This window comes from Ovis canadensis, chromosome 11 (genome assembly GCF_042477335.2).
Source record: "Ovis canadensis isolate MfBH-ARS-UI-01 breed Bighorn chromosome 11, ARS-UI_OviCan_v2, whole genome shotgun sequence".
NCBI classification, from domain to species: Eukaryota; Metazoa; Chordata; class Mammalia; order Artiodactyla; family Bovidae; genus Ovis; species Ovis canadensis.
The window spans coordinates 64,014,267-64,041,389 of record NC_091255.1 but is presented as its reverse complement, the minus strand read 5'-3'; the positions used below and the strand labels follow the sequence as shown (position 1 = coordinate 64,041,389).

General features: G+C 55.6%; 1 protein-coding gene across 11 annotated transcripts in view; it reads left to right on the top strand.

Annotated features, from left to right (window-relative positions):
- The window catches only part of LLGL2 (LLGL scribble cell polarity complex component 2), a 33,386-nt gene extending 14,023 nt beyond the window's left edge, over positions 1-19,363 (top strand). For 4 of the 11 annotated variants that reach the window (XM_069543936.1, XM_069543933.1, XM_069543934.1 and 1 more), the window contains 24 exons: positions 6,497-6,594; positions 7,852-7,933; positions 8,132-8,247; positions 8,545-8,703; positions 10,338-10,500; positions 10,635-10,767; positions 11,091-11,145; positions 11,711-11,865; positions 13,319-13,536; positions 13,644-13,711; positions 13,835-13,988; positions 14,078-14,182; positions 14,813-15,105; positions 15,220-15,370; positions 15,656-15,806; positions 16,469-16,585; positions 16,687-16,853; positions 17,285-17,549; positions 17,790-17,943; positions 18,125-18,153; positions 18,377-18,424; positions 18,641-18,683; positions 18,798-18,859; positions 19,023-19,363. In XM_069543936.1, the coding sequence (XP_069400037.1) occupies positions 6,497-6,594; positions 7,852-7,933; positions 8,132-8,247; positions 8,545-8,703; positions 10,338-10,500; positions 10,635-10,767; positions 11,091-11,145; positions 11,711-11,865; positions 13,319-13,536; positions 13,644-13,711; positions 13,835-13,988; positions 14,078-14,182; positions 14,813-15,105; positions 15,220-15,370; positions 15,656-15,806; positions 16,469-16,585; positions 16,687-16,853; positions 17,285-17,549; positions 17,790-17,943; positions 18,125-18,153; positions 18,377-18,424; positions 18,641-18,683; positions 18,798-18,859; positions 19,023-19,030 (2,994 nt within the window). In that variant the 3' untranslated portion in view covers positions 19,031-19,363. The remainder of the gene's footprint in view (positions 1-6,496; positions 6,595-7,851; positions 7,934-8,131; positions 8,248-8,544; positions 8,704-10,337; positions 10,501-10,634; positions 10,768-11,090; positions 11,146-11,710; positions 11,866-13,318; positions 13,537-13,643; positions 13,712-13,834; positions 13,989-14,077; positions 14,183-14,812; positions 15,106-15,219; positions 15,371-15,655; positions 15,807-16,468; positions 16,586-16,686; positions 16,854-17,284; positions 17,550-17,789; positions 17,944-18,124; positions 18,154-18,376; positions 18,425-18,640; positions 18,684-18,797; positions 18,860-19,022) is intronic. The other 7 variants (XM_069543937.1, XM_069543938.1, XM_069543939.1 and 4 more) reach the window with 3 other exon arrangements.
- Positions 19,364-27,123: the final 7,760 nt, after the last annotated feature.

Sequence of the window (27,123 nt, the reverse complement as noted above, 5' to 3'; positions counted from 1 at the left end):
GTAGAAACTAGCCCCCAGTGTTGGTGTGCGGATTAAATGAGTTAGTGTGTAAGTCGAGGGGCCTAAGTGGCCAGTGGTTCCAGTATTAGCACAGCTGTGAATGCTATCTGGCTCGAGGTTGAACTTGGACGGTCTTGGCACCCTCCAGCAGAGGTGTGTGACCAGGTCCCAGCAGACAGTGGGATGCACAGAGCTGGAGCTCAGAGCCTCACATCTGGGGAAGCAGTCAGTGTCTGCCCTGGAAGGGCTGGTCTGCAGGGCACCGAGCTGGGAAGTGGGACTTGGCACCATCATTGGCCAGTCCCAAGCGGCTTGCAGATGCCCACTTCTAAACCAGCGCTGGGTCTCTCCCTCCATCACCTTCTGGTGAAACTCTTTGACACTCGCTGCAAGGGAGGTGCCTCAGAGAGAGCAGCACGTCCTGTGTCTTTGGGAAGGAGCACTGTGGACAGATGCTCAGAAGCCCATGCTGGGGGCTGATTGTCTGAAGGGCAGCTCCGGTTCACCGGGGGCTCTGGGCCAGGCAGCGAAGGGCTTTGGAGCCAGGTGGTCTGGGTCTAGATGCCAGCTCACTGAGTGACTGCAGAAACGTCACTCTCTCTGCTCCTCAGGTTCCTCATCTGTAAAGTGGGTATTACAGTAACCCCTCCACCCCGGTGGTAAGCTGAGTAAGTTAAATTGCTTTGAATGGCGCCCACAAATGGCTGGTACCCTACAGGGTCAGCCTCGTCTTTGCCTCCTCCTGACGACTCAGGTGGTAGTGTTCCCGCTTCTGCAGGTGAAACTGAGGGCTCCATGCTTGCACGGCCTGAGCACCTGGAGGGCACCGACTTGGAACACAGCACCCAGTTCCATCTGTCCACAGCTGAGGCCTCAGGGTGCTGGCCCTGACTCTTACCGTGCCGCATGCTAGGTCCTTGGTCCGGTCGGGAGGACAGAGGAGTCGGCTGGCCATGCCAGCAGGGCCGCCGGGGACCACATGTAGGGACTGTGGGACCCACAGGAGGGAGGAAGGGACCCCGAGGGCACGTCGGTCAGGTTAAGTAAAATCTCTTCCTTGAAAAATCCCTCGAAGCCCGGCCTCCCTGGTGACACCTGCCAGCCGGCTGATAAGGGCGCCCGGGCCCTTCCTGCCTGGGACCACCCTCCCCCACCCCAGGCCCTGAACAAACAGCGTGTTCCTGACCAGCTGCCCCTGTCCAGGGCAGGCTGGTCCTGGCTTTTGCATGGCTGGGCCCCTGGTGTCAGGTGACAGGCTCCCAGGGAGGGCCAGGTTGCTGCCAGCACCAGGAATCTGGGCTGACCACACCCAGTCTGGGCCAGTGCCTCCCTGTCCCCTACTCCGTCCCCCAGCACACCCCCAGGCACTCCTGGGCAGCCTTCCTTCCTGCCTCCGGCAAGTGATAGGGGCTCCTCAGCCCTCAATCTTGGACGGGATCCCCCTTTTCTGGGCGCAGGGGGGACCTCTGTTCTCTCCCTCCCTCTGCTGTCCTCCTTCCGGGGAACCTGATTGAGACAGACGGGCTTTCTCTCTGCACCGGGCTAATGTTGCAGTCTGGCGGCTCCTACAAATCTCTCCTTTCCCAACTCCCTGTCAAAAGGGTTCATTGTTCTCCCTTCTCTTGGCAGAGGTCACCTGAGCCAGGTAGCAGGGCGGGGACAGTGCCAGGTAGGCTGGATGCTGGGCCTGGGAGGTAAGGGAGGACAGCCCACAGCTGCCAGGCTCTGGTCAGCCTCTGCTTTGAACCAGAGCTGGAGGCGGCTGGGAGGGCCGGGCCTGCGTCCTGGGCGGAGGGCTGATGGGGGTTGCTCTGTGCCTTAGAAGTCCACACAGGGCCCCCCCCCCCCAACCCTGGGGCTGAGCCCCTCCCGTACCCGGGGGCTGCTTCCTTTAAGGGAGGTCTGATATCTGCCGTGCTCCGGGGTCCTGGAACTGTGCCTAAACCCTCCACCAGCCTTGGGGAACGCTGCCAACCTGGGCCTGGTGCTCCAGGCAGGGGAACCGAGTCTTCAAAGGCTGAGAGGAGTTGGAGAGAGGGGCAACTGAGCGTGAGGGGCACCCAGAGCACAGGCCACAGTGCCTTGTGGAAGCCTCTGCTTCTCCCAGCGTCTCCGGCCCTAGGGGTCCACCTCCTGCCTGTTTCCCTTCAGGCTTTCACTGACTTCTCTTCTCTCCCTATATCCAAACCCCAGCAAGACCACCGAGGCCCCTCATAACTGGCCTGGGGTCCCCACGGCTCCTTGTTCTGCTGGGTCCCCGAGCGCATATTCCTCATGTCGCTTGGCCTCAGTCAGGGGTTTGTGGGTCTTATTTGCCTGTGGAAGGAAGCAGGGCCCCTGTGCCCACTCCCGGACCTGGGGAAGCCCCCGTCTCCACACTAATTACACTCGAATCCACTCTCTTGGCCCCAGCCAGTTAGTTGTTGTTCAGTGTGACTCTATGACCCCATGAACTGCAGCATGCCAGGCTCCCCTGTCCTTCACTATCTCCCAGAGTTCGCTCAAACTCATGTCCATCGCGTCAGTGATGCCATCCAACCATCTCATCCTCTGTCGTCCCCTTCTCCTCCTGCCTTCAGTCTTTCCCAGCATTGGGGTCTTTTCCAATGAGTTGGCTCTTCACATCAGGTGGCCAAAGTATTGGAGCTTCAGCATCGGTCCTTCCAATGACTATTCAGGATTGATTTCCTTTAGGATTGACTGAGCCAGTTAGGGTCACCATTAAATTCTCTCCCATTTTGTTTCAGCCACATTGTGAGGCACGTGGGGTCTTGTTTCCCCAACCAGAGATCAAACCCACACCTTCTGCATTGGAAGCATGGGGTATTAACCACTGGACCACCAGGGAATTCCTCCATTAATTTGATTTTGAGGGAGCTTTGGTCCCTCCCAAGTTGTCAACTTGGAGAAGACGCCTTGAGGGATATGAGGGAATGAGAGAGAATCTTTGAAGGAGGCAGGGGCCTTAAGGAGCAGGCCTTTGCCCTGTGAGGCCAGCTGAGCCCTGAGGCTCATCTTTTCCAAGCCAAAGGCAGCCCTGCTCAATGCAGTCTTTAGGATCGTCCTGGGGACCACACGTGAAATGAGGCAACATAGCTCGCCCAGCTCCAGACACCTTTTAAGTGGTAGCTGAGGATTCTAAGTTTCGTGGGCCTGACTCAGTTCCTGTTCTTTCTAAACCAGCCTATGAGAAAGAATGTGGTTTGGGAGGGAAGGGTGGCATAGTGTCCTCAGGACTCGAAAGGAAATGAGCTATGAGTACAAGTGATTGAACCATAGACCTGACCTTTATCTCCCGCTGCTGTTGGAGGAAAGAGTGACCTGCACCAGGAGTGACTCGGGTGAGATGTTAGGAGAACATGTGGCCTGAGCCCCTGACGGAAAGCTGTTTTCTCTTTGGCTTGACTTTCCTGCCAATGTCCCGAGGCAGACATGTCTAAGGCAGCACCCTAGTCCGATGGGAATATGAGACGTACGCAATTTAAAATGTTGTCGGAGCCACATTACAGTTTTTAAATAAGTGAGTTTAATTTTGATGAGGTATTCTGTTCAACCCAGTATATCCAAAATGTTATTGTTTCAACATGTAGTCAACAGATATTAGATTTTCTTAAAAAATTTTTTTAAATAAAAAGGATTATTCTATACTTACTGCACATCTCAATTTGGCCATTACGTTTTCTTTTGGAATACGTGATCTATATTTAGCATTTGGAAGATTTACAGTTGAAAAAGGAAATTCAACGCTCTGGCCTGCCTGACTCCAGCCCCTGTTGCTCTGGAACCCAAGAACATAACCTGGAAAGTTTTCTAATTACTGAATTGTGAGGGCCCATCCTTGAATTTAAGTTAAATACAATTAGAAGGTCAGTTTCTTAGTGGCAGTAGCCACATTGCGAGGACACAGGATCTATTCGTGGTTTATGGGTATTTTACAGGGCGTCAGGGCTTGGGCCCCCCACCAGGCTCCTGCTGGGTGCTTCCTCCAGAGTCCTCCAAATTCCGGAGGCTTTGGCCTTGAGCTGCTTCTGCTGGTGATGATGGGAAAACGCTGTCAGCCCAGGGAGGCCCCAGCAACCTGGGGCCGGCCGAGGGGGGCTCCTGGGGCAGCTTGTCCCACACACCGCATCACCCTCCTTTTCCTGGGAAATGTTTACATTCCAGATACCCTGCTATCTCCCCAAGGCTTTTCCAGGCTCTGCATTTTTTGCATAGCTGAACAAGAACCTGGACTGGAGTGGGTGGGGGTTCCTGCCGGCCCACTGCTGCCCCCTTCTAGGTACAGCCACTTAGAGGGCAGACTGTGTCCCTGGCAGAGAACAGGGCCTGCGGGGGCCCACACCTATGCATCCCAGAATAGCCACTCTTTGGAGCTCTCGTCCCCTGGTCGACCCCAGCACAGGGCCTCCTTCCTGGATCCACTGGCCAGGGCGGGCAGGCAGGCAGCAGTTGGGTTTGCTAAGCTATCGCCCCAGCTGTCACCAGGACTTATCTCTCTCTGCTCCTTGGAGGCCAAGTGAAGCCCAGAGCAGAGCCTTGGGCCTACAGAGAGCTGCCTCACAGGGGAAGCCTTTTTCTGCAGGACAGTCTCCATGGTTTAAAAGAAAAAATATCTTCAAAGTAGGTGGCTGACATCCTGTGTCCCACTCTAACCTAGCTCTACAGGTTCAGTATCCCCTGGAGTGGGGACTAGGGGTTGAGGCTTGCCGACTAAGAAACAGGTGAAAACCTTCCTGAAGATGGTTTGTCAATCTCCGTCTCTAGTGCTTACATCCATACATTTTTAACCTGTAATTCCACCCCAGGACATCTGCCTAAGGAAATACTTAGTTATAGGCAGAGATAGGAGAGCAAGAATAGTCATCAGTTGCAAAACCTCGGGTAACAAAGTAAATACTCAATAATAGAGGCCTAGTGAGTTAGGGTGCCTCCCCCTGAAGACTCTTCTTCAGCCAATTAAAAGTCATTTTAGGAGTTCCCTGGTGGTCTAATGGTTGAGACTTGGCACTGTCATGGCCTGGGTTCAATCCCTGATTGAGAAACTAAGATCCTACAAGCTGTGAAGTGCGGCAAAAATTTAAATAAAATAATAATTTTTTAAAAAGTCATTTGGGTGCTTGGAACAGCCTGGGCTGGTTTTAGGTAGGAAGACCGAACATAGAGCTGTATGTGTGTATATCCATGTGGTGCGGTCCAACCTAAGTCTCTGCTTTTTTTGTTTTTTTAATTTATACTTTATATTTTTATTTAAAAAATTAAAAACTTCTGTGTATGTATATGTATTCTCTAACCAGGGACCATACCTGTACCCGCTGCAGTGGAAGTACAGCGTCTTAACCACTGGACCTCCAGGGAAATCCCAAAATTAAAAAAAAAAAATTGTTTAGAACGGTTACCTCCATTTACAGTTATTGCAAAGTATTCAAGTTGCTCAGTTGTGTCCTACTCTTTAGCAGATCTTCCTGACCCAGGAATCAAACCAGGGTCTCCTGCATTATAGGCAGATTCTTTACCAATTGAGCTATCGGGGAAACCACAGTTATTACAAAGGGTTGGCTCTATTCCCTACATTGTATGGGACGTCCTTGAGCCTGTCTTAGACTCAGTCATTTGTACCTCGCACTCCCCACCTCTGTATGCCCTTCCTGACCGCTTCCCACTGGTAACCTCTAGTTTGTTCTCTACATCTGTGAGTCTGCTGCTTTTGGTTATGTTTGCTAGTGGTTGTGTTTTGTTAGATTCCACATATAAGTGAAAACATCGAGTGTGTGTCTTCCTCTGAAGTCGCTATCTGCAAGTATACAGCCACACACACCTACAATGGGACACACGGCCTTGCTAGCAAGGGTTACTCTGGTCGTAAGAGTGTGGGTGACTTTTGTTCTCTTTCTCAAGTTCCTTTGTATGTTCCAGGTTTTCTACCACATGTATTATTTCTAGAAAGAGAAATGAGCAAAGAAGCACTCCAGAAGCTTCCTCCGTGGGAAGATGGTGGAAGAGAGCTTACAGTTGCAGGGGTTCAGCGGTGGAGGAGCCTTGGGTCGCCCAGAGTCAGGAAGGGCGGCTGTGGGTTCTGTCGGACCCTACACGCCCACCTGGAGCTGTGATGCAGCCGGGCTTCCAAACCGCCTGGTGCCTCCCCTGTGCCAGCCCCACAGACTTGCCGTGCACCCTGGCAGGAGGGCTGGGTAGGCTCCCCACAGGGTAGGCAGTGGAGTAACCGTGTCAGAGTTCCTGGAGAGCAGGGGGCCCCCGAGGCATCTGGGGAGAATGAGCTCCCAGGGAGGCCCACGTGGCCAAGGACCAGGTCAGGAATGGGCAGAGGATGTGACCCAGGTGGGCCCAGCTAGGGACTGGGATGCGACTGAATTCCTCCTTCCAGCTACCAGTGGCTCTGTCCTGCAGCTCCACCCTCCGGTGCTGACCCCTGCCCCCAGCTGTGGAGGGGCAGAGGGGACGTGTCTGCAGGCCTGTGCATGCCTGGTTCTCGTTGCAGACAGTGGAGCATGGCTTCCCCCACCAGCCCAGCGCCCTCGGCTACAGCCCCTCCCTGCGCATCCTGGCCATCGGCACCCGCTCCGGAGCTGTCAAGCTGTATCCTTTCTGTCCTCCTGGCTCCCACCCAGGGAGGCCCTGGAAGGGCTGGGGGTCTTGGCATTGCTGAGATTCGAGAAAAGACTCCTCCACTGTCCATATAAAAACAAGTTGTGGGTGACCCCTCTCGTTCCAGGGATGTTCCAAGTACCCTCTTAGGAGTCAGCCCTGAATGCAGCGAGTGCAGGGAGGGGATGGGCTGAGCAGTGGTGCTGCGGTTTGTTTCTCCTTCCCCACCCCCACCCCGGAAGAATTAGTCGACTGGCCCCAGGGCTCTGTCCAAACTAGAGACAGGGTGGCCTTGAGTCAAAGGAGCTGTCCTAAGGCAGCTGCTCTTCTAGTTTCTACCCCTGGTCATGTGCACTCCCTCATACACATACAGATACACACACAGGTTGGCAGAGACAGTCTACATAGACACACACACGCACGCACACAGGTTGGTTGTCCTTACAGTCTTTCCCTGGCCTGAGGGTCAACATGGTCCAGTGGGTCTATTCAGAAGCCAGGATGGGGGATCACTGCTCAGGTCATCTGGCCTGGGCTGGGTTACAAGTCTGTGAGTCCCACCCTTGGATCTGACCTGAGCCCCCAGGGTGAGACCCAGGGGGACTGGGAGGTGGGGGTAGGGGGTCACACGGGGAGAGCCCAGCTGGCACTTTCGGCAAAGCAGTAACTCCCTCCTGCTCCTCTGCTGCCGGATGGGGGTGGGGAGCTAGGCAGGGGGTGGTGTACGCACAGGGGTGCAGAGGCCAGGTCCGACAGGGCTCAGCCCTCCCTCAGCTGGTTAATCATTGCCAGCCCACGGCCATATCCTGGTTACAGCTCTCAGTGCTGAGACTCGCGCTCCCGGTTGCCGTGGGTGGGCCCACAGGTGCCTGCTGTGTGTCTCCTCACCAGTGCCACCATGTGGTGGCTGATGGTCTCCTACAGCTCAGGTTTTGGGGTTCAGGGAGAACGGGGCTGCAGTGGGCAGGCTGACAGTTGCCAAGATGAGGCTTCACCCTTCTAAGAAGACAGCCCCGCCGGCCTGCCTGTGGCAGCCCTCCCTAATTGGCTGACATCCCCCTCGGGGGTCAGGTTGCTGGACCTTGTCCTCGCCGGCCTACTTCTGCCTCCTCCCCACCTGACCCCCCCCCACACAGAGGAGTCCCGCTGCCTGGGGGAGGGAGCCCCTCTCTGCTGAGTACTTGCACTCCGGGAGTGGGGGGGGGGGTCCTGCCTTCTGGAGCTGTTTCCTGAGCCCTCCCCTCCTAGCTATGGTGCCCCAGGGGTGGAGTTCATGGGCCTGCACCGCGAGAACAATGCTGTGGTGCAGATCCACTTCCTGCCTGGCCAGGTGAGCCCACCCCACGCCCTTCTTAGTGGGTTTGGTGCTAATGAGAGGACCCGGGACAAACTTGCCTTTTCCCAGCCGCAGTTCATGACCCGCATCTCTGCAATGACACCCTGGGCAGCCCCGGTGTGTTGAGGCCACGGGAACACTGCCCCGCCCTGGTTAATGAGACCGGCCACTCCCGCCCCGTTCCCTCCCCAGTGCCAGCTGGTCACCCTGCTGGATGACAACAGCCTGCACCTGTGGAGCCTGAAAGTCAAAGGTGGGGTGTCGGAGCTGCAGGAAGATGAGACGTTCACGCTACGTGGCCCCCCAGGGTGAGAACTCAGTCTTGTCGCCCCCAGCCAGGAAGCAGGCTGGGCTGCGGGCTGCCCCCCGCCCCACCCCATCCTGAGCCCCACCTCTCTGCCATCGGTCTGCAGCCTTGGCAGAAAACAGTAAATATGTTTATGCGGTCTGAATCGCTGTGGACGCCATTAAAGGGCACCCCAGGCCTGGGTGTCCCTGGCGCCACTGAGGGAATCGCGGGATTCCGCCCCCCCCACCCACCCCCGCCGTGGGTCCCCCTTTGCCTGGGCAGTAGCCGGCTCACAGGCCGTCCTTCCCATCTGCAGGGCTGCCCCCAGCGCCACGCAGATCACTGTGGTCCTGCCACACTCCTCCCGCCAGCTGCTCTACCTGGGCACCGAGAGCGGCAACGTGTTCGCAGTGCAACTGCCGGCCTTTCACCCGCTGGAGGACCAGGCCATCAGCTCAGACGCCGTGCTGCAGCGGTGAGCCCCGGGCCCCTCATGCCCGCAAGGTGGACGCGGCCCACTCCCTTCCACCCCAGTGATGCCTCAGGAGCTTATCATTTCTCTCCTAGAAAGTCTGTGGGGACAGGAGGGCAGACTCTGAGCACCCCCCAACCTGTCCCCCAAACTGAGAATCTCGCCCTCCAAAATATTAGCACCCCAGCACCAAAAGGGGTCTTGGGAGTACTTGTCATCCCATTTAAAGGGGAGGAAAAGGAGGCTCATAAAGACCATGCAACAATGCCGCTCTCAGCCCGGTGTCCCTGGCACCGGTACTACCCCTTTCAAAGCCCGGGGGCTCTGCCACAGGGCAGACAAGGCCCAGACCTCCCTGGTCGAATGTGAGCTTCTGCTGATGCTCACATTTTGGAGTCTTGGCTACTTGTTCGCTCACAGGCAGGCTCCACGGCCCCAGACACCCGACGGCCACAACGTGTAGGGTTCTTGGGATCGTTTCAGAATCTTTGCTCCTGGACGGTGGTGTCTGAAGTAGAGAGGAGTTCAGATCAGGTCTGGGAATGGGGAGGGCGTGCCAGGTCCCCAAAGGGAGGCAGCGGAAGAGTCCAGCAGGAGCCGGTGGAGACCGCAGGGCCGGGATATGCAGCCCCTTCAGGCTCGAGCTTCCTCGGGGCTCCGGCCCATGCTTGGGGCTGGGTCCCTCTGAGCGCTGGGCAGGGTAGAGTCACACTGGGCAGTGTGACCGTGGTTGGAGCAGGACTGTTTGCAGGGGGCCGGGCATGGCTGGTGCTCAACAGGGCCGCCTGGCCTGCAGGCAGGACAGCGGAAGGACCTGCTCCTCATTGTGGCCGAGCCAGCACCCACCTCACCCACACCGATGGGCATTTAGTCGGTCAGGGAGGAGCCCTTGCTGGGCTTTCCTAGCCTGAGTGCCCTGGGAATCCCTCCTATGAGTTTAAATCCTTGTTTTAAATGTACCATGTTAGGTTTGGGTTTGAGCATAGAAGCGCCCTCAGGATTCAGGCTGTTTCCATTTCATCCTTGGTGTTGGCTCTTGGTCCCGTGCCTGCTGCCTCATAGGCTTCTGTTGGCTGCAACACCTCCAGACTTCACATCAGCATTCCAGGCCCAGAAGAGGAGGAGGGGCTCAAGGCCACAAGAACTGATAACAGAGTTTTGTTTTGTGGGGCTTAAAAACTATTTTTATGGAATGCCACTGCCTTACAGAAATGCACTAAATTTGAATGTACATTTTAACAGATTCTTGTTAAGCGAGTGTCCATGCAGCCAACTCTGGGCAAAGATAGAACTTTGCCAGCCCCGCCCCTACCAACCCAGGATCCCCCTCCTGCCCCTCTCAGTCACAACTCCCTCCCTCCCCCAGCGGTAACCATCACATGGACTTTCCTAGAAACCACATCCTGGCCTTTCCTGGTGGTTGTACCCCCTGTGTCTGCATCCTTGGGGGGTTTTCTCCGTCTCTATGCATTCCTTCTCTCTCCCCTTGACGACGCATCTTAGCAGTCTTTCCATGCTTGACACGTTCAGCGCCCACTGCTTTGCAGGTGCTATGTGTGTAGTTAATGGGTGGCCAACACTCTCAGCCGTGCTGCGTTGGTGGCTGGTGACCTGGCTCACAGTGTCCCTTTGCCCAGGTTGCCAGAGGAGGCACGCCACCGGCGGGTGTTTGAGATGGTGGAGGCTCTGCAGGAGCATCCCTGGGACCCCAACCAGATCCTTATTGGCTACAGCCGGGGTCTCGTCGTCATCTGGGACCTGCAGGGCAGCCGCGTGCTCTGTCATTTCCTCAGCAGCCAGGTAAGGACGTCACCCGCTGCTCCCCGGCGCCCACCTGACACATCCAGCCCCTGTCTGAGGCAGGGGGGCGCAGGCGATGGGACCACCCCCCAGCCCCAGCCCACGCACGCTGTTTCTTCTTTCCCACCCTCAAGCAACTGGAAAACGTCTTCTGGCAGCGGGACAGCCGTCTGATCGTCAGCTGCCATTCTGACGGCAGCTACTGCCAATGGCGCATGGTCAGCGACAGCCCGCAGCCGGAGCCCCTGCGCAGCTGTGTGCCTTACGGTCAGTGCCCTGCCCGCCGCCGGGGCCACCCGCCAGTGAGCGGGGCAGTGTCCTCCCCAGTCCCCAGCCAATCTCCTGGTTTCCAGGTGTAGGTACCCAACTCAGAGGAGCAAAGCTGGGGCCCGGAGAGGGTGGAGAGGTGAAGGCAGTGATGACAGCCACACGGCGGGTTTTCTGACGCCCGCTGTGTGGCTTTCTCTGGGCACTGCTCCGGGCAAGACTCCTAAGCCTAGATGCGCTCTGTGAGTGCGCAGGGGTCTGTGCTGCGGCCCACGGGCCTCTGAAAGCGGGAGGAGCGTTCAAGCTTGTTCCTTCTCTTTTAGGTCCTTTTCCTTGCAAAGCTATTACCAAAATCTTCTGGCTGACCACCAAGCAGGGGTAGGTATCAGTGCCCTGTCCTAGTCCCTTTCTAGAGTCTTCCTGGAGAGCTAAAAAGGCTGGTCAGGCCTCTTCCTGGGGAAGATGGTACATAAAGGATGCCTTTGGGTCCCACATCTGGGTCTCCAGGCAACAGAGAGGTGGACATTCATATCTCTCTCTGGCAAATTCCTGAAAAAAACATTCCCTTTCTTTCCCTTTCACCCTCCTGGAGAGAGAATTCAGATCAGCAGGTTCCAAACTCTGTCTTACCAAACAGAATCATACCGGGAAACTTGGCACAGAAGCGGAAAAGGGTGATGGCGTCTGATTGAAGTGGGCGTGGTGGCAGAGACTCAGCCCATAGCCTGCGTGCCCTGCTGCTCACCCCCACGTTCTCCCGGGCTGTTGAGTTGGGACAAGAAAGGGTCCACCCCAGCCCCTCCTGGGAACCTTGAGGGCACACTCGCCCTGAGACTGGCCGCCCTCCCAGGCCCTGCCCTGGAGGCCAGTCACAGGACTGTCCCTGGGCCGGCTCAGCCGCGAGGTGAGCCCCAGCCCACCCCTGCTCTTCTGTGCCTACCAGGTTGCCCTTCACCATCTTCCAGGGCGGCATGCCACGGGCCAGCTACGGGGACCGCCACTGCATCTCGGTGGTCCACAGCGGCCAGCAGACAGCCTTCGACTTCACCTCCCGCATCATTGACTTCACTGTCCTCGTCGAGGTGGACCCTGCGGCCGGTAGGCAGGCGGGAGTGGGTATGGAGGGCGGGCCCTCCCCGTAAACAAAGACGGGGGGTCCTACAGGTGATCCCAGCGCGGCTGCCCTTGCGTCCCTCAGCCCCACCGGGGGCTGCTCCCTTTCCTTCCCTGCTGGCCTGGGGGTTGTCCTTGCTGGTCCCACCTCCCGCCCACCCTAAAGCTCTCCTTGCCTTTCAGTGGCTCACCTGGGACTTAGCCCAGAGCAGGCCAGATCTGCACTATTGGGTTTAACACTCACTTGGACATAGTGAAGCCCTCCTTGTGGGGTGGGGCCATTCGAGCTGGCCTCCTGGAGCTCAGCCAGGCCAACAGAGCGCTGAGTCAGCTTCCTAAATTGGGTGACAAGCAAGACCAGAAAGGGCCGGTGTCGAAATCTGGAGAGGAGGCCTGGCGGGAGATCTCCTGATGACTCCTCCCCAGATGGCTGTGACCCGACAGGCCCGAGGCCTCTGGGTGAGGGGGGCTGTGGGACGGCTCTGGTCGCCCTGGGCTGTGCTCTCCAGGCCTCGCGGGCAGCCCTTGGAGGGAGACTGTGAACCTGCTTTTCCTCTTTTTCTCAGCCCCTTCCATCCTCACATCTGACAGCGTGCTGGCAGCCAGGGCCAGTTTTGGGTCAGTTCTTTTAGATTTCCTATACTGGTGATCTGTGAACAAAACCAGTTTTCCTTCTTCCTTGCCAATCTGCATAGCTTTTATTTCCTTTTCTTGTCCTACTGCGTTAGCTAGTGCTTGAATAGGAGTGGTGAGAGGAGGCTTCCTTGCCTTGTTCCTGATGTCAGTGGGAAAGCTTCAAGTTTCTCACCATCAATCATTACATCAGCTGTAGGTTTTTTCCTAGATATTCTTCCTCACGTTGAGGAAGTCCCCTCTATTTTCTTTACTGAGAGGTTTTTTGTGTTTTTTTTTTTAATCATAAATGGGTATTGGGTTTTGTCAAACACTTTCTCTGCACCCAGTGTTATACTCATGTGATTTTCCTTTTTTAGCCTGTTGACACAATACATTACATTAATTGATTTTCAAATATTGATACCTGGGGTACCTTACATACCTGGGATGAGTCCCACTTGGTCATGGCATATAGTTCTTTATGCATTGTTGGATTCAGAGCCTGTTTTAAATAATTTATTATTTTTAAATATTTATTTAAATGTATGTATTTGTGCCCAGTCTTAGTTGTGGCATGCAGGATCCTTAGATGCGACATTCAGGATTTAGTTCAATCCCTGGCCAGGGATTGAACCCAGGCTCCCTGTCTTGGGAGCATGGAGTCTTAGCCACTGGACCACCAAGGAAGTCCCTGAGCCTGTTTGTAAAATGCAGATTCCTTGGCTACAGCCCCTGAGCCTCAGATTCCACAGGACCAGGCCAGGCCGGACACACTGCTTCCTTGTGGCTCCTGCAGCCCCTGACCCTTGGCCTGTCCCCACAGCCTTCGATGACCCCTATGCCCTGGTGGTGCTGGCCGAGGAGGAGCTGGTGGTGATTGACCTGCAGACGGCTGGTTGGCCGCCAGTCCAGCCTCCCTACCTGGCCTCCCTGCACTGCTCTGCCATCACCTGCTCCCACCACGTCTCCAACATCCCACTGAAGCTGTGGGAACGTATCATAGCAGCTGGCAGCCGGCAGAGCACACACTTCTCCACCATGGTAGGTGCGGCCCGGCCCGGCCCCGCCCAAGGAAGGCCTCGCCCCCAGGGCCAGCCCCGCCTCACCGCAGGCTCCGCCCCACCCGTGAACGTCATCATCTCCTCCAGGAGTGGCCCATTGACGGCGGCACCAGCCTGGCCCCGGCCCCACCGCAGAGGGACCTGCTGCTCACAGGGTAGGTGACGTCGATGGCACTCTCCTCCTGCCAGGTGGGACGTGCGGGGTGGGAGCAGAGCCCAGAGGGCTGCATGCCGTCCTGGCAGCCCTCTGACGGGAGGCAGGCCGGTTCCGCCCACAGGCATGAGGATGGCACGGTGCGGTTCTGGGACGCCTCGGGCGTCTGCCTGCGGCTGCTCTACAAACTCAGCACCGTGCGGGTGTTCCTCACTGACACAGACCCCAACGAGAGCCTCAGTGCCCAGGGCGAGGAAGAGTGGCCGCCCCTCCGCAAGGTGAGGCCCAGAGCTTGGGCACCAGGGAGGATGGGGGCGGGTCAGGCCCAGAGCTGAAGGCCACTCATGGGCCTCCTCTCCCTCGGCAGGTGGGCTCCTTTGACCCCTATAGTGACGATCCTCGGCTGGGCATCCAGAAGATTTTCCTCTGCAAATACAGCGGCTACCTGGCTGTGGCCGGCACAGCAGGGCAGGTAGCATCCCGGGCTAGGCGTGGGGAGGAGTGGTCAGAGGACCCAGGGCAGCGTCCAGGGCCAGGAGCTTCCTTCTCAGCATTGTGTGGGGAGGTTTGGGGCAGCAGGGCCAGAAGCCTGGGCTTCCCAGGTGACTCGGTGGTAAAAAAAAAGAAAGAAAAAAACCACCTGTCCATGCAGGAGGCATGAGACCAGGTTCCATCCCTGGGTTGGGAAGATCCCCTGGAGGAGGGCATGGCAACCCACGCCAGTATTCTTGCCTGGAGAATCCCCATGGACAAAGGAGCTTGGCGGGCTGCAGTCCATGGGGGTCTAAAGAGTCAGACACAACTGAAGTGACTTAGCATGCACACACTGGGCCAAGAGCTAGTCTCCTGAGTGCCCACTGATGGTGTCGCCAGGAGCGTCACCTGCCCTTGACTCCTCCCAGTGAATAGGAGTTCCCAGATACCATTATAAGGACACCTTTGGGATGGCGACTTCTCCTCCAGAAGCCAGAATTAAGGGCCAGAAGTTGGGCACTTGTGACCCTGGGCCTTGGCGCGTGTCTTGGGTCCCCTGCCATCGGGGTCCCCGGGCCCAGCTGTCCCCTGGAGCCAGGGTGGCTCAGCCCATCTGCCGTCCGCCCAGGTGCTCGTGCTGGAGCTGAACGACGAGGAGGCAGAGCACGCGGTGGAGCAGGTGGAGGCCGACCTGCTGCGGGACCAGGAGGGCTACCGCTGGAAGGGCCACGAGCGCCTGTGTGCCCGCCCAGGGCCGGTGCGCTTCGAGCCCGGCTTCCAGCCCTTCGTGCTGGTGCAGTGCCAGCCCCCGGCTGTGGTCACCTCCTTGGCCCTGCACTCTGAGTGGCGGCTCGTGGCCTTTGGCACCAGCCACGGCTTTGGCCTCTTTGACCACCAGCAGCGGCGGCAGGTCTTTGTCAAGTGAGCAGCCCACCCACCCAGAGCGGCGGGGGCCTGGGTCTGGGATCAGCGCCTGAATCGGCAGGGTGTCCCTCAGAGCGTGACGGCCCTGCGTCCCCCCTCCCCGGCCCCCAGGTGCACGCTGCACCCCAGTGACCAGCTCGCCCTGGAGGGCCCGCTGTCCCGCGTGAAGTCCCTGAAGAAGTCCCTGCGTCAGTCCTTCCGTCGGATCCGCCGCAGCCGGGTGTCCAGCAGGAAGCGGAGGCCCGCCGGCCCTCCGGGAGAGGTAAGGCCAGGGCCGGCCATGCCTGCTTCGGCCGCAAGCTCCCCCGCCCGACCCCGTGACCTCGGAGCTATCGCTCTGCCTCTCTGTGCCTCTGTGTCCCCAAGTGTGAACGGAAGTCTCTGTAACACCTCAGGGTCACGCCCTCGGTCCGTGAGACCAGGCGAATGGCGGGGGGCCAGGCGGTGCGGTAGCCAGTCCTCCCTGGAAGGGAAGCGTGGAGCAATCCGATGCCCCCTGGGGAAGGAAGGCCTGTGCCCACCCTCAGGCCACGTCCACCCGCTGCAGGTGCAGGAGGGGAGCAGCAGGGCAGAGCGGACCGGCCTGCAGAACATGGAGCTGGCGCCCGTGCAGCGCAAGATCGAGGCACGGTCAGCAGAGGACTCCTTCACAGGCTTCGTCCGGACCCTCTACTTCGCTGACACCTACCTGAGGGACAGTGAGTGGCCGGTCTGAGATGGGGGGGCCCGGGCAAGCATCTTCTGGCTTGAGGGTGTGTTGGAAGCTGCTGGCTGATTTGCCCTTAAGCGGGTTGCCCCTTCGTGAGCTCGGGCAGAGCCGGAGCCCCCATGCCTGCCTCTTTCTCTGTGTGGACTGGGTCTCTGGGTATGGTCGCCCTAGCTCCATACCCAGGCCCCATTGTGCTCTAGAAGCGTGACCTTGGATGTGTCACTTGGCCTTTCTGGGTCTTGCTTCTCCCCCTATAAAATGGGGTGTAGCTTCCTCCTAGAATGGTTGCATGTGTTGGGACATGCCACATACCTGCTGGTACCCAGGAGGCCCTCTGGAAGCTGACTGTGTCTCTTTTCCTGCCAGGGTAAGGGTGGGCCGAGGGCTCTTTGCTGCTGTATCTCGAGGGCTGAGCTGTCCTGGGCTTGGGATCATCTTCACGGGACCCTTGGTTGTCAGGGAGCCTTGCAGGCCCTTCCTGTCTATACCAGGACATAGGTAGGGCCCACAGCAGCTCCATTTCACAGAGGAGGAAAGGCTTGTGAAGTTTGCTGGCTTGAACTTGGAGTCACACGGGTAGTGAGCTAGGTCTCCCGGCTTCCCTTGGGCCCCAGAGTCAGGGGTTAAATGTAAACCTCGGCCTCCTGGCAGGTTCCCGCCACTGCCCCTCGCTGTGGGCTGGCACCAATGGCGGTACTGTCTACGCCTTTGCCCTGCGCGTGCCCCCTGCCGAGCGGAGAATGGATGAGCCAGTGCGGGCGGAGCAGGGTGAGTGCTGGGCAGGGCAAAGGCACTTGTCTGCCTAGGCTGGGGGCAGGGTGGCATCTCCAACCTCACCTCCATCCCCACCGCCTATCTCCATCCCGCAGCCAAGGAGATCCAGCTAATGCACCGAGCGCCCGTGGTGGGCATCCTGGTGCTGGACGGACGCAGCGTGCCCCTTCCCGAGCCCCTGGAAGTGGCCCACGATCTGTCAAAGAGCCCGGACATGCAGGGGAGCCACCAGCTGCTCGTCGTGTCGGAGGAGCAGTTCAAGGTGCCTTATGGGAGGAGGCAGGGCCCCCAGGGATCCCTCCACAACGGACAGCTGCTGGGACTCCTTTAAAGTTGTGTATGTAGTTGTGTGAGGGCTGCAGAGGCACCAGAGAGAAGTGGGGTCTTGGTGGAGTTCGCAGGGTCAGTGGTAGGAACACTGAAGCAGGACTTGTGTCTGTGGAAGGGAGAGGAGATGCAGACAGGGAACTAAGAGACCCTAGCATCCTCGCAGTCCGAGTGCAGTAACCACACGTCTAAGTGCCGAGGGCAGGAGCACTGGGGCTGAGCAGGCCTCGCCAGGAAGCTGGGCAGGTGGCAAAGGGCCAGGCCCAGCAGTGGCACCGGGCAGGGATGCAAGAAGTCCTTGCTCGGCCAGATGAAGCAGTGCTAACTGGTCCGGCCACCAGTGTGATTGGCTGCCCTGCGCCCTAGGTGTTCACGCTGCCCAAGGTCAGTGCCCGGTTGAAGCTGAAGCTGACGGCCCTGGAGGGCTCAAGGGTGCGGCGGGTCAGCGCGGCCCGCTTTGGCAGCTGTCGGGCCGAGGACTACGGGGAGCATCACTTGGCCGTCCTCACCAACCTGGGTGACGTCCAGGTGGTGTCACTACCCCTGCTCAAGCCCCAGGTGCGGTACAGCTGCATCCGCCGGGAGGATGTCAGCGGCATCGCATCATGTGTCTTCACCAAATACGGCCAAGGTATGCGGGGGGCGGGCCTGGCAGGGCCTCTGCCCCCGGGCCAGGTTTGGGGCTCCCACTGCGTCGCGGGGGCTGCTGGGAAGGACAGCCTGGGGTATTTCAGCCAAAGCCAGGATCCTTAGGCAGAGAACTGTTGGAGGCTCTGGTCCCTAGTGACCCCCAAGGTGGGGATCAGGGGTGGGTCGTGCAGGGCCAACTCGGGCTGCCCTCACCTGCCAGCCTTTTCCACCCCAAACCCAGGTTTCTACCTGATCTCACCCTCCGAGTTTGAGCGCTTCTCTCTTTCCACCAAGTGGCTAGTTGAGCCCCGATGTCTGGTGGATTCAGCAGAGTCAAAGAACCGCAGCCACCCGCGCAATGGATCAGGCCCCGAGAAGTCTTTGGGCCGAGCCAGGTGGGTGGAAGGGCAGACGGCCTTTGCTCCAGCCGCTCCTTGCCCCACCTTCCCTGGGGTGCCCGCTCTGGGGCTGCCCAGAGTCCCTTTCCCCCGAAACTCAGCCAGCCACCCCATCCACCCTTTCCCAGCCAGAGTGGGGAGCCTCGTGCCCCTGATCCTTACAGTCTCTTCCCCATAGGAACTCAGGGAGCCAGAGTGATGGAGAAGGTAAGACAGGTCTCTCTGGGGCCGGGGGCGTGTGGGGGCAGAGGTGTGGCAAGGGCAGCTGGGGAGGGTTGGGGAGCCCAGGTGGTCAGGCAACATGTGGGCTGGGGGTCACACAGCTTCCCTTGCGGTCCTGGGCTCCGGCTCCAGCACCCCTGCCCCCACAGAGAGGGGGACGGGGCAGCAGAGGGCCGACGGCTCACGTGGCCTGGCCCCTGCCTTTCAGAGCGGAGGTCGGGCCCTGTGATGGAGCACGCTCTGCTCAATGACGAGAGTGAGTCGGGGCAAGAGTTGTGGGGCTGGCAGGAGGGATGTTCGGGGTGGGGGCGGGGGTGGGGGGGTTACTTGGAAGGCCAGGGTGGAAACGCGGGCTGGTTTCCTGAAGAAGGCAGGCTGGTTCACCGGGTCAGCAGAAGGGGGAGCGAGGCGGGCATCTGGCCCCACCTGCGCTGGCCTCACCAGGCCTCTGCTCTCCACCTCTGCCCTGCAGGGGTTCTGAAGGAGATCCAGAGCACGCTGGAGGGAGACCGAGGGTGAGTGACTGTCCAGCTCACCGGGGCGGGCCCCAGGTGCCAGGAGAGCTGTGGGCATGAGGGTCCTCGTCCGGAGTCCCGTGGACGGTGACAGCCCCGACTTTGCCCACACAGGAGCTGTGGCGATTGGCGTTCTCAGAGAGTGGCCATGGGGTACAGCCTCAGCAACGGGGGAGGTAGGGGCTCTGGGCACTGCTGCGGGCTTGGGGGGGTGGGAGGAGGAGGAGGCCCCGTCCCCGCTCTCCTGGACCCTTAGGCTCATCCCAGCCCTGGCACGTGCCCTGCTGGCCGGAAAGCCTCTGTGTCTGGGCTCACGCTCTGGTGCTCTGTCTCCTGCAGCGGAGTGAACGGGACGCGTGTGCCGCCTGCACAGTGATCACACTACTGAGGGCTCCTCTGCAGGGCCCCGCCTACCTGGAGAAGCCCAGCACGGGGCCGTGCAGGGGCTGGGGGCACCCCAGGGTCCAGCCTGCTGCTGCTCCTGGTCTCAGGAGAGTGGGGACCCCCACGGCCCAGGGCTGTCCCTCCCTGGGGCCTGACTCTCCTGGTCCCTTCGTCAAAGTTGCACAGTTTTGAAGCCCCCTTCCCCCCCCCTTTTTGTAGTGGGTTGGGTTTTAAATTATAAATGTTAATTGCCTCCGGATGAAAAAGTTTTTAATAAACACCTTATTACCTCTTCACTGGACTGGTCCAAAGATTTTAATTTCTTTTTAGCTTGTACAGAGATTTTTTCCATGTAAATAGAAACAATGGTTAGCTGGTTCCTTGCCTTTGCCCCCTGGGGTCCATCCCCTGGACCAGGCTGGTGCTCAGGAGGATCTGTCGGTTCTTTTAAGCTATTTGGAATCAGATACATGAACTCTACGTGGTTGTGTCTGAACACCACATGCCTTCTCTCTTTGGGAATAAATGATGACAAGTTAACCGAATTGAGTCTTGTCTGTCTGCATCCCTGGGTGGGGGGCCGTAGGAGGGCCCTGGCCACCCCTGGCCGGCCTTTCCCTGCTGTCAGGAGGGGAAGATGCTCACAGGATGTTGACTTGATGGCTTCTCCTGGACTTCGGGGAAGGACTCTGGGGTGCCACTGAGGTGGGGTCAGTGCCTGGAGGTTAAGGTCTCGACAAGCCAGGGACTTGATTCTTCTTGGCCTACATCTTTACCCACCCGGTATCTTGTTTTTTAAATTATTTTTGGCTGTGCTGGGTGTTGGTTGAGGTGCACAGACTCTTGTCGCCGTGCATGGGCTTTCTCTAGTTGCAGAGTGAAGGCTTCTTGTGGTGGCCTCTCGTTACAGAGCACAGACTCTAGAGCGTGGCTCAGTGGTTGGCGCAGAGGCTTAGTTGCCGGACCAGGGATCGAACCCATGTCTTCCTGCACTGGCAGGCGGATGCTTAACCACTGGACCACCATGAAGTTCCCCACCCGTCTTCACTGAGCGCCTACTCTATGCTTGGTGCTTGAGGTTCAGAGGTGGCCAAGACAAAGTGGCCCCTGCCCTTGTGGGGCTCACGGTCCCTACAAGTGCAGGAAGTGTTAAGATGAGGGAAATCCGGGGGCCTGGGAGAAATGTGCCTGGGGAGGTGACATTAAGCTGTGACTAGAGGACCTCCCTGGTTAAGACTTTGAGCTTCCAATGCAAGGGACACAGATTTGATCCCTGGTTGAGGAACTAAGATCCCACATTTTGTGGAGTAGCCAAAAAATAAAAGGCATACGCTGGGACAGAAGAGGTGACCAGGAGTTGGCTGGGGGGGAGGGAGGCACAGCAGCATGCAAGGACATGGTCTCCTCACAGTGGAACGAGTGAAGAGCCAAGGGTGGTTGGCAGGAAGTGAGTGAAAATGCCGGGGCCAGTCAGGGAGCCCTGGGAGCCTCGTGGGGGCAAGGGCACTGCCCTGGGTCACAGGAGACTCCCTGGCCTGAGCTGGAAGAGGGCCTGTTGGAAGGACACCAGTGAGCATGGGGAGCAGAGGAGGAGCTGAGTTCCAGGTCCCAAGACAGACACCCCGGGGGAGCATCCTCTGTACCTGCCCTCCAGCATGTACCGCTAAAGACACGCTCTGAATTTGGGAACAGGGACCACTCAAGCTCCCTTGTTTCTCCTTGGAGGAATAGTAGGGGCTTACCCAGATGGAAGAATTGATGCTTTTGAATTGTGTTGTTGGAGAAGACCCTTGAGAGTCCCTTGGACTGCAAAGAGATTCAACCAGTCAATCCTAAAGGAAATCAACCCTGAATATTCATTGGCAAGGTTGAGGCTGAAGCTGAAGCTCCAGTACTTTGGCCACCTGAAGTGAAGAACTGATTCATTAGGAAAGACCCTGATGCTGGGAAAGATTGAGGGCAGGAGAATTGGGAGACAGAGGATGAGATGGTTGGATGGCATCACCGACCCAATGGACATGAGTTCTAGAGTTATTCTTCTAGAGACCGCTATAGCTTCAACCCCAGCAAGTCGCACTTGGACAAATTATTTACCTGCTCTGCATCAGTTTCTCTTGGCAAATAGGGTGATAATAGTATTCCTTCTTTATCTGTTGTGAAGTTTCTATGAGTCCATGTAGTCAATGGGTTAATGATGGTGCTGACCCTGTTCAGTTCAGTCGCTCAGTCGTGTCCGACTCTTTGAGACCCCATGAATTGCAGCATGCCAGGCCTCCCTGTCCATCACCATATCCCGGAGTTCACTCAGACTCACGTCCATCGAGTCCGTGATGCCATCCAGCCATCTCATCCTCTGTCGTCCCCTTCTCCTCCTGCCCCCAATCCCTCCCAGCATCAGAGTCTTTTCCAATGAGTCAACTCTTCACATGAGGTGGCCAAAGTACTGGAGCTGCAGCTTTATCATCGTTCCTTCCAAAGAAATCCCAGGGTTGATCTCCTTCAGAATGGACCAGTTGGATCTCCTTGCAGTCCAAGGGACCCTCAAGAGTCTTCTCCAACACCACAGTTCAAAAGCATCAATTCTTCGGTGCTCAGCCTTCTTCACAGTCCAATTCTCACATCCATACATGACCACAGGAAAAACCATAGCCTTGACTAGATGGGCCTTAGTCGGCAAAGTAATGTCTCTGCTTTTGAATACACTATCTGGGTTGGTCATAACTTTTCTTCCAAGGAGTAAGCGTCTTTTAATTTCATGGCTGCAGTCACCATCTGCAGTGATTTTGGAGCCCCAAAAAATAGTCTGACACTGTTTCTACTGTTTCCCCATCCATTTCCCATGAAGTGATGGGACCAGATGCCATGATCTTCGTTTTCTGAATGTTGAGCTTTAAGCCAACTTTTTCACTCTCTTTCACTTGCATCAAGAGGCTTTTTAGATCCTCTTCACTTTCTGCCATAAGGTTGGTGTCATCTGCATATCTGAGGTTATTGATGTTTCTCCCGGCAATCTTGATTCCAGCTTGTGTTTCTTCCAGTCCAGCGTTTCTCATGATGTACTCTGCATATAAGTTAAATAAGCAGGGTGACAATATACAGCCTTGACAGACTCCTTTTCCTATTTGGAACTAGTCTGTTGTTCCATGTCCTGTTCTAACTGTTGCTTCCTGACCTGCATACAGATTTCTCAAGAGTTAGGTGATCTGGTATCTCTCTCTTTCAGAATTTTCCACAGTTTATTGTGATCCACACAGTCAAAGGCTTTGGCATAGTCAATAAAGCAGAAATAGATGTTTTTCTGGAACTCTCTTGCTTTTTCCATGAGCCAGCGGATGTTGGCAATTTGATCTCTGGTTCCTCTGCCTTTTCTAAAACCAGCTTGAACATCTGGAAGTTCACGGTTCACATATTGCTGAACCCTGGCTTGGAGAATTTTGAGCATTCCTTTACTAGCATGTAAGATGAGTGCAATTGTGCAGTAGTTTGAGCATTCTTTTGCATTGCCTTTCTTTGGGATTGGAATGAAAACTGACCTTTTCCAGTCCTGTGGCCACTGCTGAGTTTTCCAAATTTGCTGGCATATTGAGTGCAGCACTTTCACAGCATCGTCTTTCAGGATTTGAAACAGCTCAACTGGAATTCCATCACCTCCACTAGCTTTGTTCGTAGTGATGCTTTCTAAGGCCCACTTGACTTCACATTCCAAGATGTCTGGCTCTAGATTAGCGATCACATCATCATGATTATCTGGGTTATGAAGATCTTTTTTGTACAGTTCTTCTGTGTATTCTTGCCACCTCTTCTTAACATCTGCTTCTGTTAGGTCCAGACCATTTCTGTCCTTTATCGAGCCCATCTTTGCATGAAATGTTCCCTTGGTATCTCTAATTTTCTTGAAGAGATCTCTAGTCTTTCCCATTCTGTTGTTTTCCTCTGTTTCTTTGCATTGATCGCTGAAGAAGGCCTTCTTATCTCTTCTTGCTATTCTTTGGAACTCTGCATTCAGATGCTGATATCTTTCCTTTTCTCCTTTGCTTTTCACCTCTCTTCTTTTCACAGCTATTTGTAAGGCCTCCTCGGACAGCCATTTTGCTTCTTTGCATTTCTTTTCCATGGGGATGGTCTTGATCCCTGTCTCCTGTACAATGTCACGAACCTCATTCCATAGTTCATCAGGCACTCTATCTATCAGATCTAGGCCCTTAAATCTATTTCTCACTTCCACTGTATAATCATAAGGGATTTGATTTAGGTCATACATGAATGGTCTAGCGGTTTTCCCTACTTTCTTCAATTTGAGTCTGAATTTGGTAATAAGGAGTTCATGATCTGAGCCACAGTCAGCTCCCGGTCTTGTTTTTGTTGACTGTATAGAGCTTCTCCATCTTTGGCTGCAAAGAATGTAATCAATCTGATTTCGGTGTTGACCATCTGGTGATGTCCATGTGTAGAGTCTTCTCTTGTGTTGTTGGAAGAGGGTGTTTGCTATGACCAGTGCATTTTCTTGGCAAAACTCTATTAGTCTTTGCCCTGCTTCATTCCAAGGCCAAATTTGCCTGTTACTCCAGGTGTTTCTTGACTTCCTACTTTTGCATTCCAGTCCCCTATAATGAAAAGGACATCTTTTTTGGGTGTTAGTTCTAAAAGGTCTTGTAGGTCTTCATAAAACTGTTCAACTTCAGTTTCTTCAGCGTTACTGGTTGGGGCATAGACTTGGATAACTGTGATATTGAATGGTTTGCCTTGGAGACGAACAGAGATCATTCTGTCGTTTTTGAGATTGCATCCAAGTACTGCATTTCGGACTCTTTTGTTGACCATGATGGCTACTCCATTTCTTCTGAGGGATTCCTGCCCGCAGTAGTAGATGTAATGGTCATCTGAGTTAAATTCACCCATTCCAGTCCATTTTAGTTCACTGATTCCTAGAATGTCGACGTTCACCCTTGCCATCTCTTGTTTGACCGCTTCCAATTTGCCTTGATTCGTGGACCTGACATTCCAGGTTCCTATGCAATATTGCTCTTTACAGCATCGGACCTTGCTTCTATCACCAGTCACATCCACAACTGGGTATTGTTTTTGCTTTGGCTCCATCCCTTCATTCTTTCTGGAGTTATTTCTCCACTGATCTCCAGTAGCATATTGGGCACCTAATGACCTGGGGGAGTTCCTCTTTCAGTATCCTATCATTTTGCCTTTTCATACTGTTCATGGGGTTCTCAAGGCAAGAATACTGAAGTGGCTTGCCATTCTCTTCTCCAGTGGACCACATTCTGCTAGGATCAGGGAAAACATCATAAGAGTTTGATGCACAGGATGTCTTTATCCTTTTTTCTTTGGCTGCCCCGGGTCTTAGTTGCAGCATGTGGGATCTTCATGTGCGTCATGCGAACTGTTCGTTGTGGCTTGTGGGCTCTAGTTCCCCGAACAAGGATCAAACCTGAACCCCCTGCATTGAGAATGCAGAGTCTTAGCCACTGGACCACAGGGAAGTCCAAGACGTCTTTATCTTTTACCACAAATTAAGCTTTGCTGTTTCAAACTTGGGTTGGCACCGGGATCTTCAGTCTGTGGGTCAGGATCCTGCACCAAAAGTGGGTACCAAGGAAGGAGTGAGACCATCACACTGGGGGAGCTGGGTGGCCCTTCCCCTGCCTAGGAAGAAGGCATGCTTTTGTGACTGCCCGTTTATGGGGGCTTCCGTATGTTTTATCCATTTAGCTAAGTTAACTCACACAAATGGACAAGCGACATGAAGTTTCCTGCCAAGTAACTAGGGATTAGAGATACTACTACTAATGCAAACACCAATAAACCAGAAGAAAATGGCAGAGCCAACACTTCCATGACTCAGAGGGGCTTTGTGGCTGCAGCAATGATCCAGTTAATCAGCTCGAACAGGAAGTCAACAGCAAGTACACACACCTGAAAATACCTAGAGATCTCTTTGGAAATTTTGAAAATGGATTAACCCTGTGCCCATTAAGGATAAGCTTGGCCTTAAATACTTCTAAGAGTGAGCTTATGGTGGTGGTTCGACTGTTTCAGTTTCAAAGAAAACATTGTCATATTGGGAACGTGAGCGGCAATTTGTGTGGCTAGGCAGGCACACACGGAAGCACTTGGTGCGTTCTGGAAAGCAGATTAATCCCGGTGGAGGAGTGGGGTGTCCAGGAAGAGCAAAGCAGGCACTGAGAGGGTGAGTTGACCAGGCAGGCTGCCAGATGGACAGGATGCGTGAGCGGGAGGGTCACTGCCAATTCCAAGGGCCTTGGACACAGTTGGTCTGGAGACTTAGTTCTGAGGGCCTTCGGCATTATATGTTTGAAAGTCAGGCCAGTCCTACCCTTTATCACTGGCTTTGTCTGTGACTGGCTGTGTGACCTTGCAGGTCATCTGGCCTCACTCCTGCACCTTTGTTTACTTATCTTTAAAATGGGCTGTAATAATAGGGCGGACCTCAGAGGACAGTAAGGATTCAATGAGAATCTGGAACATCCCACAGGACTGGGCTCCCAGTTAAGACCCCAACAAAGGAGGTGAAGGTTATTGTGAGGTGAGTGAGGCCAGGAGAGGAGGAGGTCGCTCAGGAGGGAGGGAGGGAGTGTGTGCGGAGCCAGAAGAGGACTCGCACAGGTGGAGGAGGTGGTCACAGCCCTTGTGAGCAAAGTGGAAGAAGGACAGGTGGGAAGGAGGAAGCGGGGGTGGCGCCCCTCTCCCCTGGTTTGTCTGAGGGCTTCCCTGGAGGCTGTTGGAAACCACACAGCCAGGAGGTAGGGGGCGTGGGGAACCAAGCCTGTCTGGTTCCAAAGCCAGTCCCAGCAGAAGTGCCGTGGAGCAGCATGGCAAGACCCTCGAACTGGGTCCCCAGTTACTCACTTACTGCCTACATGTCCTTAAGCCACTTACCCTCTCTGAGCCATTTCCCCATCTATGAAATGAGACCATATCCCCTTCCTAAGGTTTGGGGAGGTTTGGATGAAATGAAGCTTGGGAAGGGAGCTGAGGCTCAAGGGATCAGAGGCGGCCTTGCCTTCCCAGCTGTGTGCTGGTCGCTCAGTCATGTCCAACATTTTGTGACCCCAGGGACTGTGGCCTGCCAGGCTCCCCATCCATGGAATTCTCCAGGCAAGAATACTGGAGTGGGTTGCCACTTCCTTCTCCAGGGGATCTTCCCAACCCAGGGATTGAACCCAGGTTTCCCGCATTGCGGGCAGATGCTTTAACCTCTGAGCCACCAGGAAGTCCCAGCTGAAAGAGAAACAAGTGCTGACCTGGATCAACAGGAGAGAGAGGAGGGCCCAGGAGAAGGCTGGAGACTGGAGATGGGAGTATGGAGCTCTCCGGCTGCTCCAGTGCTCACAGGACACACTGTAATGGGTTGGACAAATTGAAGTTCCATGTATAGCTGGTAGCTCTCCTGCCAGGTCTTCAGACTGAGTGGGCATCCCAGTTCTGACACTCAGCTGTGTGCCTCAGTCTTATCATCCATGAAATGGGAATCCTTATACCACCCATCCCTTGGAGTGCTGCTAAGAGTTAAACGAAGGCTTCCCTGCGGGTTCAGTGGTTAGGAACCCTCCTGCCAATGCAGGAGACTTGGGTTCAATCAGTGGGTAGAGAAGATCCCCTGCAGAAGGAAATGGCAACCCACTCCAGGGTTCTTGCCTGGGAAATCCCATGGAAAGAGGAGCCTGGTGGGCTACAATCAGCAAAACAGTTAGATACGATTTAGCAACTAAACAGCAACAAAGAGTTAATTGAATTTTTAGTAAAGGATGTAGAACAATGCTTGTCATATAGTAAGCCCTGAAGTGTTAGCTATTTTTTATTATTTTTATTATTATCATCATTATTAGTCCAGGACAAAACAGAGCTCTTTCTCTATGCTATTTATTATAAAACACACACAGCATAACACAAGTCAAAGGAGTACAACCCAAAAAATCTTCACAGACTGAACAGTATCACCCACGGAGGCTTCCTTGTGACCCTCCTAGTCACTACCAACCTCCCACCCCCAACCCAGGCACTGCCCTGTAACTAACTTAGC